This window comes from Vanacampus margaritifer, chromosome 1 (genome assembly GCF_051991255.1).
Source record: "Vanacampus margaritifer isolate UIUO_Vmar chromosome 1, RoL_Vmar_1.0, whole genome shotgun sequence".
NCBI classification, from domain to species: domain Eukaryota; kingdom Metazoa; phylum Chordata; class Actinopteri; order Syngnathiformes; family Syngnathidae; genus Vanacampus; species Vanacampus margaritifer.
Genome location: NC_135432.1, coordinates 9,328,963 through 9,346,405, shown reverse-complemented (window position 1 = coordinate 9,346,405; position 17,443 = coordinate 9,328,963). Strand labels below are relative to the sequence as shown.

The 17,443-nt window shown below is 41.2% G+C and overlaps 2 protein-coding genes and 1 pseudogene across 2 annotated transcripts; 2 read left to right on the top strand and 1 right to left on the bottom strand.

The window, feature by feature from the left end:
- Nucleotides 1-39: 39 nt before the first annotated feature.
- On the top strand, nucleotides 40-1,276 carry LOC144060306 (claudin-34-like; annotated as a pseudogene).
- A 69-nt stretch (nucleotides 1,277-1,345) lies between these two features.
- Nucleotides 1,346-3,106, bottom strand: sumo1 (small ubiquitin like modifier 1). Its single transcript, XM_077572023.1, has 5 exons — nucleotides 2,970-3,106; nucleotides 2,584-2,658; nucleotides 2,399-2,476; nucleotides 2,115-2,186; nucleotides 1,346-2,027 (listed from the first exon to the last, which is right to left on the bottom strand). The coding sequence occupies exons 1-5, from the start codon at nucleotides 2,979-2,981 to the stop codon at nucleotides 1,959-1,961; spliced, it is 306 nt and encodes a 101-aa protein (XP_077428149.1). The 5' UTR covers nucleotides 2,982-3,106; the 3' UTR covers nucleotides 1,346-1,958.
- A 560-nt stretch (nucleotides 3,107-3,666) lies between these two features.
- Nucleotides 3,667-17,355, top strand: map3k2 (mitogen-activated protein kinase kinase kinase 2). The gene is made up of 17 exons (XM_077583836.1): nucleotides 3,667-4,009; nucleotides 5,485-5,557; nucleotides 5,772-5,890; nucleotides 7,906-7,946; nucleotides 8,023-8,122; nucleotides 8,743-8,856; nucleotides 8,947-9,043; nucleotides 9,159-9,289; nucleotides 9,368-9,447; nucleotides 9,525-9,589; nucleotides 10,603-10,695; nucleotides 10,778-11,011; nucleotides 13,362-13,510; nucleotides 13,594-13,725; nucleotides 13,797-13,926; nucleotides 14,770-14,947; nucleotides 15,347-17,355. Exons 2-17 carry the CDS (start codon nucleotides 5,503-5,505, stop codon nucleotides 15,564-15,566), a joined length of 1,938 nt encoding a protein of 645 aa, XP_077439962.1. The 5' UTR covers nucleotides 3,667-4,009; nucleotides 5,485-5,502; the 3' UTR covers nucleotides 15,567-17,355.
- Nucleotides 17,356-17,443: the final 88 nt, after the last annotated feature.

Genomic DNA, 17,443 nt, shown 5'->3' with positions numbered 1-17,443 from the left:
CTCCTGATGTGGATTTGTTTGTGAAATTGTGCACTGGTTATGAGCCGCTCTCACTCTCAGCTCTGTGCCTTATGACTGGGTTGCATAGGTTGGATTCTAACTGCCATAGCCCTCGGGCTGGTCCAGTGGAGGGTTTGGTTGGTGTACGACAGCGAAGTCATCAGGTCGGGGGTCGCCTGGGTCGCCTGGGTCGGCTTGCTTCAACATGCACACGCAGGTGAGGCCCGGTTTCATGGTCAGGCACTGCGGGGTCTATCAGCCTGTCAGAGGCGTACACACCATCATGGTTTCTACTTTCCTTTCTTTGGTTCTTCCTCGGGTTTTCTGACGGCCTCACGACTCTGGCTGGAAGTGTTCGGTTTAGGTGAACGGTATGTGATTTTTTTTCTCAATAGGTTTTAGGTGAACTAATGAATACACACTCACTTGCACGCACGCACATACACAAAAAAAAAAATAAAAAAAAGGAGAGCAATGATGATGACATGTCAAATCGGTAAAATTACCAAATGAATAATACTGAGCTCTCCAGGAGAAAAAAAAAAAAAGAGGCATCCACACCACCCGAGATCGCGGCAGCTCAAGTCCTCATGCTCCTGTCTCTGCTGGTGGGGAACAATGGTGGCGTTTACACCCTGAGGAACGCCTACTTTAGCTTTGAGAAAAATACAGCCACCTGCTTTTTAATCACTGGAGCACTGTTCTTGTCAGCTTCTGGGATGTCTCTCTTGCCCCTCGCATGGAATCTGAGCTCAATTTTGTCCAATCAGACCATCGCGTTCCCCCCTGGTTTCAAGATGCCCCGTGCTCCGGATTCTCAGCACGTGCGATGTGGCATTGCAGTGGGAATGGTGGGCATGGTCCTAATGGTATTGTCTGGACTTATGTTCTGTAGATATGGGTTTTGTCGATCAACGAACTCACCAATGGGGTCACAATGTGACAGATCTGTTGAAAATGATAACCCAGCATTTAACTCTACTGAACTTGTTAGGGATATTTAATACAAACAAAAGATAATGATACAAGATCTTGCTTTGTCCGTTCATAAATATTTTATTTGGAAAAAAATGCTCATCAGAATGTCAAACCATCTGTATCAAGCAAGGTTCCTCTGAAGAAGAACTAGCAATGTTTGGACTCCAGTTAAAGCTTCGCAAGTGTCTGAGAGAGCCTAACCTTCCAACTGGATCATCATCTTGGACATTGCTGTTGGAGAAGCGGTTGATGTGACGTTCACCTGTTAATCCCTGAGTGTGCAAAAGACGATTCATTTCCAGAAACTTCACACTACTGAATGTAAGATTTCAGAAGCAACGAGTGAAGCTCCCACCACAGCAGTGTGTCCAAAAGGATGCAGCAAGCAATTTATTTACATGATGAAATATTTCAATATGAGCAGTAAACCACACAAGAGGTAAACATGGCGTTATCAAACACTCTAAAACTGACATTAACATGTACAACCACAAATACCATTAGTATAAAAACAAATATCATTGAAATTATTTCAATACCAATACCAAATTATTCAATGGGAAACAGTTGCAAATTCAATGTAGACAGTGGTCTCCTTGACAAACATTTTTTCTTGAAGCAAACAGTTGGTCTTTACAATTCTGTACAAGGGAAATGCAATGCTCAAAATAAAAGTACGTACATCAAAATTGTATGTCATTTAGTTACATGCTGCATTTTTACATCCTGGTGCTGTTGCTGTAGAATCTGTGTATGTGACATTATAGGACATGGCTTCTTTAAAAGAGTTGAAACCAAAAAAGCTCCCGTAAAAATAAATCCTCATTGGAATGCTAACCACATACGCACTCCTGCAACCTCCAACCCCACCAAAGTCCCCTTTCTGTCACGATGCATGGAAGCCCACATAATTTTGATCCAGATGGTTTGAAAGTGAACAAATGCATTCATAAAAATTAAAAAATAAATGCAAAACAAGTTTAATCGTTCCAAACTCCACCTGTCTGTTCTTGATATACTTCAATGACGTCCTCGTCTTCCATTCCCAACTGTGGAGAGAAGATCGTTTATATTTCAGCAAGATGCCTCGAATGTGAACCTAATGTTAAAGTGTTTATCAATTTTAATGCAAGTACCTCTTTTGGAGTTTGATTATCTGCGATTCTCTGACCTTCAAACAGAAACCTGAGTGTATTTGCTGGGACGCCCTGCAACACACACAAACTTTTAGGTCCTGTTTCTATCACTCTGTAAGTAAGATAAATATTAAACAGAAATAAGGAAAATACCAATAAACAGAATAAAGAATATAGAACAAATCATTGTTTACGACAATGTATTGAACGATAAAGTGGCGTGTGATTTGTTCAATTCAATTTTACTTTCAGTTGAGGTCCTGATATACTGTGCGAGTTCTAACCTGTCTCTGGCTGTAAGAGTCCTTCAGCTTTTTCAGATGCGTTGTCATCTTCACTTTAAAATGAATTTCACTGCTGTCCTGTGGAACCAAAATTGGTTGTGTTAAACAATAACGTTGTCAATCGGACAATGGAAACCAACAAAACCAAATTTCACCATTTGGACAAGATTTCAAACATCTCCTACCTGACCGATCACCTTCAATTTGATGTACTCCCCATCCTTCTTATCGCCACAGTCTTGGCTCGATGGTTTTGTCTCCTACAAAATTACAACGAATGCGCTATTAAACGTTGCTATCGTAAAAAGTTAACACAAACGACCCTCAGAACGAACAGACAATGGCAAAAACCGCCGCGGAAGGTTGTATTCCAAACTACCGTTAAAAATACACGTTGCGAAAATTGCAATTAGGAAGTTTGAGGGTCGATGGGCCTCTAGCTAGATATGTAAGCTAACAGTTAGCATTCCAGAGCACAAGATACAAAGTTAGCCACTAAACACCACGGTGTCTTGTTTTGCCTTACGCGTAAGTACAGATCAACAACTGCTAGTGGATCTTTTCATCTCACCGTATCTGACATGTTTCCCCTCTCTGGAAAATGCAATATTAAAATCAGCACTGGTTAGCAAATGTTGCTTTTCTTTCACATAAGCACACTTAGCTTATCTCGGACGAGATGTTGTTAATGTGAGTCACAGGAAACGGAAATAACGCAACACCATCGCTACACTTTCGAAATAAAATTTATTTTGAATGTCACGGGCACGGGGGAAAAAGACACGGCAACGATATACTTTCAAAATAAGAATCACTTGTTCGTCAAAGAACAAGTGCTTCGGAAGAGTTTGGGCATATTAAGTCAAGATCCTCGTAATGTGTGTGAAAATGTGGGTAATTTTAAAACACTGAAAAGGAATTAATTTAGAAATTACATGTGGTTCAGAAAATGGATGCCATGTATTTTGCTGTAATGTAATCCCCACCCCTTCTTCATTTTGTTAACTGACATACTGTTTCATATTTGCAGGTTGTGAGTTCTATTTAGTGTAATATTGTTTCATTTTTATTATTTCTTAATCTTTGGTTGTGTTTTGGTACTTTCATCCAAAGAGGTCGAAGGCTATAACATGTCAAGTGTGCTATTATAATAAACATTGACTCATTCTGTTTGGCTACAAAATAAAAATCTTTCGTATTATACGACGTTGTAAAAACCTTTATTTTGTTAGTAAAGTATAGCGACTTCCGTCACTAACTAGCAACAATCAAGCTGTTAAGGCCACAGCAAGCAAAAGCTATCGTAGTCAGCCAACACGGCGATAAGTAGCATAAAATCGCAGCTGTGTAGTAACTTCGTTATATATATTTTTTAATCAGAAATTATTCTACAGAGAAGGGACTCGATCGTAGGTTCAATGCTACATTCGACGTTCGTTTTCCTGGACAGACGGGGCTAAAGTGACAGCCCGAGGGCCTCGCCGTCGTGTCCCGAGCAGCTCTCGAGCGAACTTGTCAGCTCGGTGCCAAACTTCGGCATCGGTTCTCCGCAGGGCTCGGGGCGCGAGGCTCCGGCCCTGTGGATGAAGCCGTAAATTCCGTTCCATCCAGGTAAGATATATCAAATACGAGCACGACGGCCGAGTGTTATTGCAACCGCGTTTCCCTACACGACCGTGCAATGGCTTGCTTCCCCATTCGTCCACTTTAACGTTAGCGTAGCTTGACAACTTCTCTGGCCCGACAGCTAAGCTGCATAGCGAAGAGTATCGCTTAGCTTTCTTGCCAGTTACAAGTACGCCGTTGTATGTTGTGGGTTGACATGATCTGTAGCCGCTTTGCTTTGGAATTAATTAGCGAATGTGTTAACGAGCCGGGGGCTCAATCAAGCCGCGCTAGTCCATGTAGCATGGAGGCTAATTCTCTGCAAAGCAGGCCATAATCACGGCTGCAATGTTTGTTGTCAGTAGTAACAAGTAATGTGCTGTAGTGTTTCAAAACCTTTATTGAACAAAGGTGCATATTTGAATTCGAAAAATCCTATCGCACACTACTGAACAAAAATGTCACCAACAGTACACAGGTCAATTTGGTACCTTCTGTCATTATACGTCGCTGGCGTAAATGGCTGATCAAACGACACTTTATTTACAAATAATAATTCAGGGGTGAAACTGGATAAATTCCCGCAGCACACCTGAGGATATCATGGTGGTTGGTACTGTACTGTGCTGTACTGCCTATCACTTCACAGAATGGGGCATGTTAGCATTGATGAGGCTGTCTAATGCAGTTTCACAGCCTTTACTGAGTCAAAGTTGCACAACACTAAGCAAAAATGACACAAAAAGTGGTTTCACGGGTCAGTTATGTACCTCCTGTCATCTAATGGAAGACATTTAATTTGTACTACCCGTCATTACACATTGTACACATAGATAATAATAACAATAATAATAATCTTTATTTAGAGCACCTTTCAAAGTACTTGAATTTTTTACAGTGGAATGCATTAAAAGGAAAAAACATGTTAACAGGAAACAAAAGCATTGCAGAAGTGGGTTTTGTGAAAGAATTTGAAGGTGGACAAGATAGGGCATCTGTCTAGGGAGTGTTCTTCAGGGATGGGAAGAATGATGCAAAATTTGTAAATGAATAACTATAGGATCAGTTAAGTGAAATTGAATATATTCCTGTAACACACCTGATGATCTCTCACTACACACTTTTTTGGATTCATTGCTTTAAGGGCCATCGAATGCTGCACGATGCTTTCAAATTCGATCATCGCAAAAAAATGACAGTTTCCCACTTGCGTGTGTGCCCTTTGTCTATGCGGCTATCTAATGTGATAGCAACTTGTGGCAAGTGAATCCATGACTTGTTGCCCGATGCCCACAGATCATATTGCTGATCCGGTAGAACACTTTTGCTTTTTCGGACATCTCGCAAAATGTGCAGATTTTGAGAGTGCGTTTTTTTGGGGGGGTTGGACAGTAACGGCTTGCAGGTTAACGTGGCGCTGCATGAAGAAGAAATGTTGAGTGTCAGTTGTGCTCATCTTCTTGTCATAACTTGTCTTACAGGAGGAAGGAATCCCTTTGATGGGAGAAACTTATTTCCTGGCCTCTTGGGTCAAAGGTTGTGTCATTATGATGGGTATGTATGTATTTACATGACAAGTTCTTAAGCCCCTATCCCACTGAGCAGCGAATGTAGCCAATGTTGATTTCTTGTCAGGGTTCGTTTAAGGTCTCAAACTGTCACAAAGACATTCGCCAACACTTTTTCTTGTCTCAATGTCCTTTGCGACAAGACAAACAGTTTACGTTGTTAACTTCCTTTTATGCTTGTGTGCCAAATGAATGAGCAGATGAGCAGGAGGCGCTGCAGTCAATCATGCAGGACCTGGCAGAACTTCACCGCTCCAGCCGTCCTGCCGGGTTCCTTTCGGACCTGGCCAAGCCCAAAGCCTCCTCGCCCAAGAACCTGGTAAGCTTTGTGCTCAGTGTAGATTTTGGGTTTGTTGGCGGCCGTTTCCTAGATTCAGGACTTAAAGGACTCCGGATTTCCGGCGTAAGAGCCACCAGTGCAATGACAAATCCGACGAAGTTTACATGTGGGGAATATTGGACACGTCCGGCAAAACACCGCCAATGCGGAGAGAAGGCAAACTTCAACATAAACCTACCCATAGAAAGTGTTATGTGGAGCGCAATGCCAAGAAACTCTTTTATTTTGAAGTTTTTCCCGGGACCGTTTTGCCAGTCGCGGCGCAACGGATGACTTGACTCGTCCTTCGGAACGTTGCCGTTGCCTGCCGTTCTTATGCCGGCATAAACTATTGCAAGCAAAGTCAACAAAACAACTTCGTACAGTAATCACGTTCGATCGCCAACTAAGGGCATTAAAAGAAGAATTAATTAGGCTGACATTGTATTGTACGGTGCCTGTTGCCAGTGTTTCGGGCGTTTACAGTTTTGGCGTGCTAACGGTACTAGCGGCTGTAGCTATTGGACTACTTTTCAAAGGCTGTCTAATCGACAGGATCATTTGCACACTTTGATGCTGACAGCCGGACACAGTTGCCGTTCCTAGAGATCAGTTAATAAACCGTGTTCACTCAATTGTGCAGCTGACGGTCGGCAAAATCACAACTGTGGTTCTGACGTCACTTTGTCTCACAGACCAAAAACTACTTCAACTCGAAATTTCATTTCATGCAAAGTGCTGTACATGGAGTAAAAATCAGTCATGGAATAAAGACGGGTAAGACAAAAATAACACAAAATAAATTAATAATTATCTTAAGTGGGTAAATGAATAAGTCAATAAAATAACACAAGTAGGTAAGTAAATAAATAAATAATACAATACAGCAGGCGCCGTAAAACATTGAAACAATGATGAGTCTCATGCAGAGTCAAACGCCAAAGAACAAAGATGTGTTTTAAGAGTGGGTAGAGAGGGATGTTGCCTAATATTTAACGGAAGGTCATTCTCTAAAATCTCCCTTAACCTTCTAGAGAGGAAAATAATGTGGCTTTAAGCAAAATTTAAATTTTAAGTTAAAAGAAAAAATAAGTTTATTATCTAGAAATGAAAGTTGGTCGATCATTAGTAAGTGGAAATATATTATTAATGTCTTCTTTACTCATAATTGTTCTTTCACCACGCGAAAATATTATTCTTTATCCAAATACAAAAGCAAAATTTAAATTTTAAGTTAAAAGAAAAAAGAAAAAATAAGTTTATTATCTAGAAATGAAAGTTGGTCGATCATTAGTAAGTGGAAATATATTATTAATGTCTTCTTTACTCATAATTGTTCTTTCACCACGCGGAAATATTATTCTTTATCCAAATACCCGATTATTCAAAAATAATTTTTCATAGGATATTTGAATACCAAAGTATTCGATAGATGCAGCACTAGAGGGGACAGCAACCCGCAGTGCTATACTTTTACATAATATAAATGGATAATGAAAGAGATGACCTGACGCTTGGGGTGGACTGGCCATCGGGAATTTCATGAGTTTCCCAAATGCCCAATCCATCCACGGCCACGAATTGAATAGTAATTGCTTGATGTCGGTCGAACAACAAATCGGCACGTTGGACACTGCACCACCGCTCCCCGGAAAAAGTTAAGGCTCAGGATTTTTTTTTTTTTTTACTTTAAGGCCTGTAGATTAAATGCCACTAGATGGCAGAGCATACAATTAACCTGTTTGTTGCCATTCATAGAACAGAATAATAGCTTTGTGCTCAACTAAACAGACTCAGATTTCACACTAGGCCAGTAAGTTTGTGAGTAAATTGAGACAAGCTCAGTTTCCAATGTATCGTACAGTATATACAAGTACTTTTTGTTTTGTGGTGTAGCGTACAAATTCGCCCATGTGAAATAAAGGCTGTGAAGCACTGCACCTTAAAAATGCATGAAAGACAATCTTACATTTGTCTGACATTTGTCTTTCTCTCACTGTTTGTGTTTGGGACAGAACGACGTCAGAGTGAAATTCGAATTTAAAGGAGAGAAGAGGTGAAGCTCAGGCTTGCTTTGTAACCGATGTTCCTTTTACTGTGCACCCCTTGACCTCTCCCGTTCATCTGTATAGGATTTTGCAATTCTCTCGCCCCATCAAGTTGGACGACCTGAGGGATAAAGCAAAGGTGGCTTTTGGTCAGACGATGGACCTTCACTATAGCAACAACGAGGTATAGCCGGGACTATTATTCACCGTGATACTGTGTCATTTAAATCCAGCTGCACACCGAGTGAGGTGGCCAAACTCGCGCACCTGTTGCAATGGAAAAAGTGCGCCCCCTGGTGTTCTTATTGCGAAACAACCTTTTAAGGACTATATATTAGCACATGGTCCCATTGTCAACGAAAATACAGGTTGCCCTGGCCACTGTAACTACATTTATAATAGACAGAGAGGAAGTGGAAGTGCAAGTGGTTAAAAAAAAAAAAGCGTGTGAATATTTGAGAGGCTATTGGAAATGACAACCCCATTCAGAGACTGCACTCATGGATTTTGGTGATAGAAAGACTCCACATTTCTCTTTTTACTCATAGATATATATAAAATTATAAAGATAGGAGTTATTGTATAAACCAATATATATCTCTGGAAAAAACACAACAAGTAACAATTGCAAAATGACCCATTTCTCTGATTTGGCTATTTATACAAAGTACAATGAACATTTTTGTTTTAACCTACTACTAACATGTACCCTAAGACCCAAATATTCTCATATAGAGCATTTATTTGCAGAAAATGGTCAAAATACCAAAAACCATCACTCATTTCGCTGTTTGTTTTCTGCAGCTGGTGATTCCACTTACTGTTCAGGACGACCTGGACAAGGCGGTAGAGCTGCTAGATCGAAGCGTTCACATGAAGAGTCTAAAGATCCTCTTGGTGCTGCAGATCTCCTCGCAGGTCATTTTGGTTGAGTCTATTGCTGATCTTTACCTCTAGACACAATTATTTTTCAATTAATTTTTGTTTGTCCTGACTTTCTTTTTCCAGAACTCTTCCTGCAATGTGGGCCTTCTGCATTCCTGCGAGGAGTTGGACAACACAGGATTTAGAGTCACAGACAAGAAGAGCGTGCTTCCGTCGTTAGGTGAAAAAAAATGACAATAGCTGTGTTTGGAATCATTCAATTATTCCCTACTCCCTCTTCAATATGTATAGGGATTTCATTCTTTTAGCATGACTGTTGTGTCTTCTTGGCTCAGGGTCCCATTCGACGGACCGTAGCTCTCCTCCACCCGGATACATTCCTGACGCACTCCAGCAAGTGGCAAGGAATGGCTCCTTCACAAGCATCAACAGTGAAGGAGAGTTCATTCCAGAGAGCATGGACCAGGTGCCCCTCCTGTCTGGAAAAATTGCACTTTTCCACACACAGGAAGTATTAGTGGTGCTTCTTTTTCTTTCCCCTCAGATGCTTGACCCACTGAGCATGAGCAGTCCGGAGAACTCTGCTTCTGGAAGTTGTCCTTCTTTAGACAGCCCATTAGACAGGTAAAGATACTCTGGTTTAATCAGCCTAGAATGATGGGCAATGGTGGTTCTTGAAGAGACCCTTCCTTGTCTAACAGCGAATACCCAAAGTCAAGGATGCCAAGAGCACAGAGTTACCCTGACAACCATCAGGACTTTCCAGGTGTGTGTGTGTATTATATTATATTTCACACCATTACATCAGTGGTCGGCAACATGCCGGCCAAGATTGGCCTCTTGCCAATTATATATATCTTGCCAGATGACGTTGATGGACTAGGACAGGGGTCTGCAACCTGTGGCTCTGGAGCCACATTTGGCTCTTTAGTCCCTCTGCTGTGGCTCCCTGCGGAACTCTTAAAAAAAAAAAAAAAAACGAAATTAATATATATATTTTTAAAAATAATAATTAAATGTCAGAGCCCAAAAATTTAAGTTGGCAGAAAAAGAAAGCTGAAAGGTAGATAATAATAAATATATATATATATTAAAAAAACAACTTAAAATGTCCAAAAAGAAAGAGGAAAAGCTAAAAAATGTGCATAAAATGTTCATAAAATTCCCCGAAAATGTCAAGAAAAAACATTCAAAAAGTGACCATAAAATGTCCACAAACTAAAGAATAAATCCTGAAAATTACCATAAAATGTCCACAAAATTGCTAAAAATGTCAGAAAAGTGATAGCAAAAAAGGCAGGTTAAATGTAAAAAGCCAAATAGACATAAACATTCCAAAAAAGAGAGGTGGAAAATCATCATATCTCCATAACATTGCCAAAAATGTCAGAAATTTGATAGAAAGGTATGAAAAATTACAACAGAAAAACCAAAAGACGTAAGATAAAAGAAAATGAATCTCAAAGTATTGGATGCTGCTTATTTTTCTGGTATTTATTAGCTCTTGGCCCCTCAGTAAATTAGACTAACACACTGTTTTGTTCTTCACAATGTTCAAATGTTTTGCGTTTCCAAAAAGATTTTTGGTAATTTGGCCTAAAATGGCTTTTTTTTTTTCATAGTAAAGGTTGCTGACCTCTGGATTAGGGTGCAAAAAATGTGATTGGGAACGCCATTATTATCTAACCGCCAACTGGTTCAAATGCATTCACATGAGACAACCTAGTGATGTACTTTCTGTCATGAACAGCGCTCCTCATCGTGTCCCTTCCTCTCCAGAGTACGACATCCCAGTCTTTGACAAGTCAGGAAAAGGAGGCACATACCCTCGGCGATACGGCGTTCCTTTCGGCCTACAAGATTACAGCGACGGTTGGAATTCACTTTTGGTTTCCTCAGAAACACTAGACCACGAAAGCACGACACCTATTCTGCTTCTCGTTTTGTGCATCAGGGAGGAAGACCTTCCCCCGCGCTCGGCGAACGCAGGCACATGGTCTCCGCTCACCTGTCAGCTTCAGTCCCACCGAGCAGTCTCCCAGCACCAGCAGCGGCAGCAGCGTGTTCACCCCCGACCTGGAAGATGGCGCTGGGCCTGCCAGGCGGCCGCGGAGGGGAAGTGACATTGAGGCCAGCCAGTCGAGCACCCCAACCCTGTCGGTCATGGACATTAGCCCGCCTAGCCGTTGTAAGTTCTCACTCTCACATCACAAAGCTTCCTTTTCAGCTTCCTTTTGTCACCTTGATCACATGCAGATGTGGGTAGAGGAGCCAAACATTGTACTTGAGTAAGATAGTGCTGGGCGATGTGGAAAAATGATTCTATCACGATATAGGCTGTTTTATATCACGATATACAGACGCTCCCCTACTTACGAACATTCGAGTTACGAACAACGGTACATACGAACATGTCTGCGCGTGTGTCGGAAAATGTCCAGAAAGAGATGCTGTAAGTTAGATTTTGTATTGCGCGCCTTTTTCCGAGTGTTTTCGCTCATAGATAAAGCCATCGCACTCTTCGAGCAGCAAGACCCAAATATTGAACGTTGCACAAAGGTTGCAAATCAATCGAATGATGCCATACAGTGCTACCGCATCATTTATGATGAAAAAAAGAAGGAAACTGTGCAATCGTCGTTGGATCGCTTCTTTCTGCCAGTTTCTAGTAAATCCTCCAAGGAAGATACTCATCAACCCTCATCTTCTTCTCTCGACCCTCAACTTCTTCCTAAGTGTTCTTCCATTAAGTGTCTCTCGCTCTCTCTCTAACATACAGTACTGTATGTATTCTCTCCATTTTAAAAGTTTTTTTCAGTACAAACCAATGCAGGTTACTTGTACAAGCCTTAAACATACTTATATAAACTTTCAATATACTTATATAGGCTTTAAACATAAATTATAATACAAAATATAGCACTGAAGCAACTTACGAACAAATTCACCTTACGAACGATCGCTCGGAACGTAACTCGTTTTATTTAAAAATTCATTCATTGGGGTTCGTAAGTTGGGGAGCGTCTGTATCTGTATGCTCTGGCACAGGGGTGGGCACACTCGGTCCTCGAGGGCCGGAGTCCTGCAGGTTTTGGAGGTTTCCCTTCTCCAACACAGCTGATATATGATCAGCTCATCAGCAAGCTCTGCATAAGCTTGGTAACGATCCTGTTGATTGGAATCAGCTGCTTTGCAGCAGGGAAACCTCCAAAACCTCCAGGACGCCGGCCCTCGAGGACCGAGTTTGCCCACCACTTCTCTAGCATAAAAAAACAACAACACACACACACACAAAAACATATAAATACATCTTTTGGGACACTTAAAACATATATATTTTTAAATAACATATTTATACGATTTTGGGTGCAAATTAGTTAATAATTTGTTGTTTTAGTTAAGTTATTCAAAGTAGTAGGATTCGTTATTTGAATTTACCCACCTTGTTTTTTTTAATTAATTTTCATTGACTATAAACGTTTCAAATGGGTGGATGATAGTTGGCACCGTAAGTTTGTAATGTATTACCACTATGTATCATGATTGACTGTTATGTATGTGTTGTTCAGGCTGCCACATAGGCACAGCTGTGTGAAATAAGCATGCAAATGAATGCTTTTGTCTGTCAAACAAGCATTCTGTCACTTATTTTGTTTGCTGCAAGTGACAAATGCTGATAGACACGATAGGAAAAAAATGACACGATAAGAATTTTTTTTATCGTCGTCACAATGATATTGTCATATCTCCCAGCACTAGAGAACGAGTACTGTTATTTTCCAATAATTAAAGCTAAAGACTAGCAGAGGGAGCGATGTGATGTCTACTGATTGTATGACAAGAAAAAGTGTTAGGATGTTAGAAACGGCAGGCTGGAAAAGGTGTGTGGGTTTGCGATATTCAAAAAAGGTTGGGGCCCCCCATGTGCTCACAACCTGTGCTGCCAACATGTAGTCGTGTCTAGTCGATGATCAAAATCCTCGACAGTTCATTAATAGTCGTTTAGTTTTTCTCTCATAACAGCCTCGTTTCCTGCCCGTCTGTGTTGCACATGGGCAAAATTGAAATCCGGGTCATCCGTGATGTCAACAAAAGCGCGATGGCTAACGCAGTGTAATGGCTAACCGCTGTTAGCAACAGATAGCTTGGGTGCATTTCGCTTGCCATTCATGGTGGCACCACGGGTATGCACGAGCGTCTAAAAAGGAAACACGGTGTGGCTGATGGCTAATTCCATTTTTGATTTAGGGACAGTTGTGTCTGGAAGCTATTATTAGCACACACGGGTTACGTTGTACGTTTGATATAATGTCGATTATGCTACTATTTACATACCCATTTAGTTGACTACTATCGATGTTGACTAGTAAAATACTAGTTTGTGGCAGCCCTAGCACTCGTCTACTTTGTCCTTAACACAAATGCTCAAGCAAAATTAATTTTATGCTGTACTAAAATTACTCTTAGAAGTGCAGGTTGTCAATAAATGTACGTCAGTAAATGTAATTGTAGTTTGTTACTGCCCACATTGTATTCAGCTCCACGCGCGCCCACCAACTGGCGACTGGGGAAGCTCCTTGGGCAAGGTGCCTTTGGACGTGTTTTTCTATGCTACGACGCGGACACTGGACGGGAACTGGCTGTCAAACAGGTCCAGTTTGATCCAGAGAGTCCGGAGACGAGCAAGGTCAGAATTGCCGGTCCACCATTTTTTTTTTCCATCTTTTATCCAGAGCAGGGATGCGTTTATCGTTCTTTTGTCTTGAGTAGGAGGTGAGCGCGTTGGAGTGTGAAATCCAGCTTTTGAAAAACCTTTGCCACGAACGCATTGTCCAGTACTACGGCTGCCTGCGAGACTCCATGGAGCGAACGCTCTCCATCTTCATGGAGTACATGCCTGGAGTGAGTGCTTTGTTTCTGTCAAATCTGTGATTGCTTGTTAATGCTTTACTGATGATGTCCCGTGTCTGCAGGGTTCCATAAAGGACCAGGTGAAGTCCTACGGTGCACTGACGGAGAACGTGACGCGTCGTTATACCCGGCAGATCCTCGAGGGGGTTTCTTACCTGCACAGCAACATGATCGTTCACAGGGATATCAAAGGTATGATAAATATAAAGATAGATATTCTTAAAATATTACTACATCTCATCAATTCAAAATTTTAAACAACGTTCATTGTTCCAAAAATGAGCTAGATGATATATCTCTCCCTGAATCCCCTTTTTTTTTTAACTCATTCACTGCCATTGACGGCTATAGACGTCAAAAATTCATTTGAACTATTTCTATTAGTTTAACATTTTTTCCCCACTTTTGTTAACAAGAGTATGAAAATCTAGAAAAAATATACTGTTCATTTAGAACAGATATAAATTTTTTGATTAATCATGAGTTAACTATTGAAGTCATGCAATTAATTACAATTAAAAAATTTAATCGCCTGACGCGATTTAAGAAAAGATTCCTAAAAATTAAGGGCGTCAGGCGATTACATTTTTTAATCATAATTAATTGCATGGCTTCACTAGTTAACTCACGATTAATCACAAATTTGATATCTTTTCTTAATGTACAATAAAAACAATTCTAGGTTTTCATACTCTTGTTAACAAAAGTGGGGAAAAATGAACTAAAACTAATAGAAATAGTTCAAATGAACTTTTGACGTCTATAGGCGTCAATGGCAGTGAATGAGTTAATAAATGTACCTGTAATGTATTTTTAATTTTTTGGGTATCCTGACTAGGCAACGGCGGTACATGTAATCTATTATTCACCAAGCCTGTATATAACATTGGTGCACAATGTCCAAAAGTAATTATCTCACACACAGTGGAGAGTTGTGAATAGTGCATGGTATAAAAATGTTTTTGTTTGCTTTTCCTTATTTATTCTGTTGGGAGAAGAGAGATGGAAGAAAGCTTAAAAGTTGTTGTCTTTCAGGGGCCAACATCCTCCGAGATTCGGTAGGAAACGTAAAGCTGGGCGACTTTGGGGCCAGTCGCAGGCTGCAGACCATTTGCCTGTCAGGAACGGGTATCAAGTCAGTGACCGGCACGCCCTACTGGATGAGCCCCGAAGTAATCAGTGGTGAGGGCTACGGCAGGAAGGCTGACATCTGGTAGGACCACATGTGACATGTTGCTGTGTTAACATCAGAGGTGGGAGACGGACTCCCGTCGCCAATTTGAGGATTCGTGACAGGTTGAGACTCCTTTGACTTTGACTTGAACACATGAAGTGGACACGTCTTTCCTGTTTACAGTAACACAGAACTTTTGCTGCTTGTGCTTCCTTTCTCATCCAATCAAAGATCAGGACTTTGCCTTAACAAATTCACGACCTTGCAAAATTAAAGACTTGAGACTTCTGACTTGTAAATATGTGACGTACTCCCACCTCTGGTTAAGAAATGCCGTAATAACATTTTGGATGAAAAGAATGACCGTACAGTTTCTTTTGGATTGAAAATTGCATGCGAGTGAAGGACGTGCGCTTTTCTGTGTCGTTCTTCTCTCAGGAGTGTGGGCTGCACTGTTGTTGAGATGCTGACCCAGCGACCCCCCTGGGCAGAGTTTGAGGCCATGGCGGCCATCTTTAAGATTGCCACTCAGCCCACCAATCCCGTATTACCTGCCCACGTGTCGGACCACTGCAGAGAGTTCCTCAAACGTATCTTTGTGGAGACGAAGCAACGTCCGTGTGCGGATGAGCTGCTGAGGCACATCTTCGTACATTAACTTTCTGCCCTCCTGCCAATTGGACTGAGCTGGGCTTCCTTGCTGTAACCATATTGGACCAGGAAGAAGGTCGGGTGCTTCCGGGCCTTTGTATAAAACTGCAGAAGACAAAAGTCTTCTGATTTTGCACCTTAATTTCTCAAGTGGGAATAAGTCAAGTCCTCCCTTGTGATGATTTGAACTCTTGGGAAGCATCTCCGTTTTTTAATGCTTTGTCTTCAAACGAATCCTGTTGTGTTGCGGGATGGTGTCTACGTTGCGAACCCGACCCCAGAATGTAGTCTCCCGCCTTCGATGACCAGGGCCTGCTGCTGCTTTGAAAACAAAAACATGCGGATAACTTTCTCTCACCTGCCTTCATCTCACCCACTTTATCAGTCGCCATCTCACTTTGTGCCTTTTTTGTTTCTCAACATTGCCTGAATGAGTTTGTGAGTCGTCATTCTTGTTTTCTCCTGGGATGAAACCAAATCCTGCTCAGATCTTCAGCTTTGCTGCTGGCTTATCGCGCATTGCCACATCACATTGCTAAGCACATCCATGTCAGACGCTGTCACAAAGACAACAGAAAAAAAACAACAAATTAAGACATTGAATGAATCATTTTGTTCATCAGCAATTTTGAAACATTTCCTCCAGCGGCGAGTCACAAGCTGCGTGGCTATCAGTAACACTCCGGATTGTGCCTCTTGACCTGGCTTAAGATGCCTTTAAGGTCCCTGCCAGCAAACAGGAACCATTGCAACGCAGTGTCTGCTTCTAAAGCTCTTCCGTTTCACCACAGGTGCACATCCATCTTATCAAATGTGCCACATTGACCATGCCCTGCTCTTAGTTTAGTTGTGATTTGAAGCTTGATGCTGCTGGAATTGTCGCAGATGCCGGTCCTTGCCTTGAATGGCGCTCTGTGCCAGGTCCTGCTTTGGCACCCACACATACCAGAAACTGCCTCTGACGGTCTCCATAGGTCCACGTAAAGATTGCCAGATTAACCAACCAGATTGGAGTTTTTCAACAGCAGCCACTAGGTGTTACTCAAAGCCACTAAACGTCATGTCCCTCTGAAAGCACTTATCGCTATCCGACATGCTGTGCTACACGAGGCATCTCCACATTCAGTCACACTAAACCCGGAATGTACCCAGGATGCATATTCAACTCACTAAGGTTTAATGAGTGTATGTATATATACATATATAAATGCAAATGTATGTATATTTAAGTATATGTATATATGTAGATATATGTATACATACATACATCCAATTCCTTCTCATTGTTGTTTTGCATGTTTGCTAAGTTTCTTACAGAAGTGAATGAATGTTAAGTGTCAGATGGCCTCGTTTGCCAGTATTAGGTTCATGAGGTTGTGAGGGTGTTTTTACTACTGTCTTTTGCTCAGTTGGGGCCTCCCAAATTTCCTGGAGCCAGCGTTTCTCAGCATGGGTGGAGGACACTGGCGATGAAAATCTTGTACAAATGTAAAAAGTCAAATGTATGTACCTTTTTTGTTTTTCTAAAGTCCGTGTATGTCTTGTAAAAGAAGCCATGTTTATAATTCTAATTCTAATTGGTTTGTGACCAATACGCCTGTTTATATCAGATCTGTATATCAGTGGTATGTATAATTTTTTAATATATATATTTTTATTTCACATGGGAGATTTTATGCATGGTCGGTCCAGACCGATGCAGCAGTGCCGTTAAATGTTTTTGGCCAAATTCCGCAGTAATGCGACAGCTCGGTGTTCATTAAAATGACGGTGAAGAATAAAAGATATTTATTTCATCTGTTGGTGGTGTGTCCACATGCATATGCGTAAGTTTGAATTGACATCTAGTATTATAGCTTTAAGCCAATCACTAATCAAGTGTTT

What these genes read in the sequence shown, in the direction of transcription:
- sumo1 (XM_077572023.1), bottom strand. An exon ending in AATTGAAGGTGATCGGTCAG is followed by an intron (nt 2,477 to 2,583) that starts GTAGGAGATGTT and finishes TTGGTTCCACAG; the next exon opens with GACAGCAGTGAAATTCATTT. An exon ending in ATAATCAAACTCCAAAAGAG is followed by an intron (nt 2,028 to 2,114) that starts GTACTTGCATTA and finishes TTCTCTCCACAG; the next exon opens with TTGGGAATGGAAGACGAGGA.
- map3k2 (XM_077583836.1), top strand. Translation starts at nt 5,503, where the DNA reads ATGGGAGAAACTTATTTCCTGGCCTCTTGGGTCAAAGGTTGTGTCATT. An exon ending in CCTACAAGATTACAGCGACG is followed by an intron (nt 10,696 to 10,777) that starts GTTGGAATTCAC and finishes TTTGTGCATCAG; the next exon opens with GGAGGAAGACCTTCCCCCGC. An exon ending in TCATGGAGTACATGCCTGGA is followed by an intron (nt 13,726 to 13,796) that starts GTGAGTGCTTTG and finishes CCGTGTCTGCAG; the next exon opens with GGTTCCATAAAGGACCAGGT.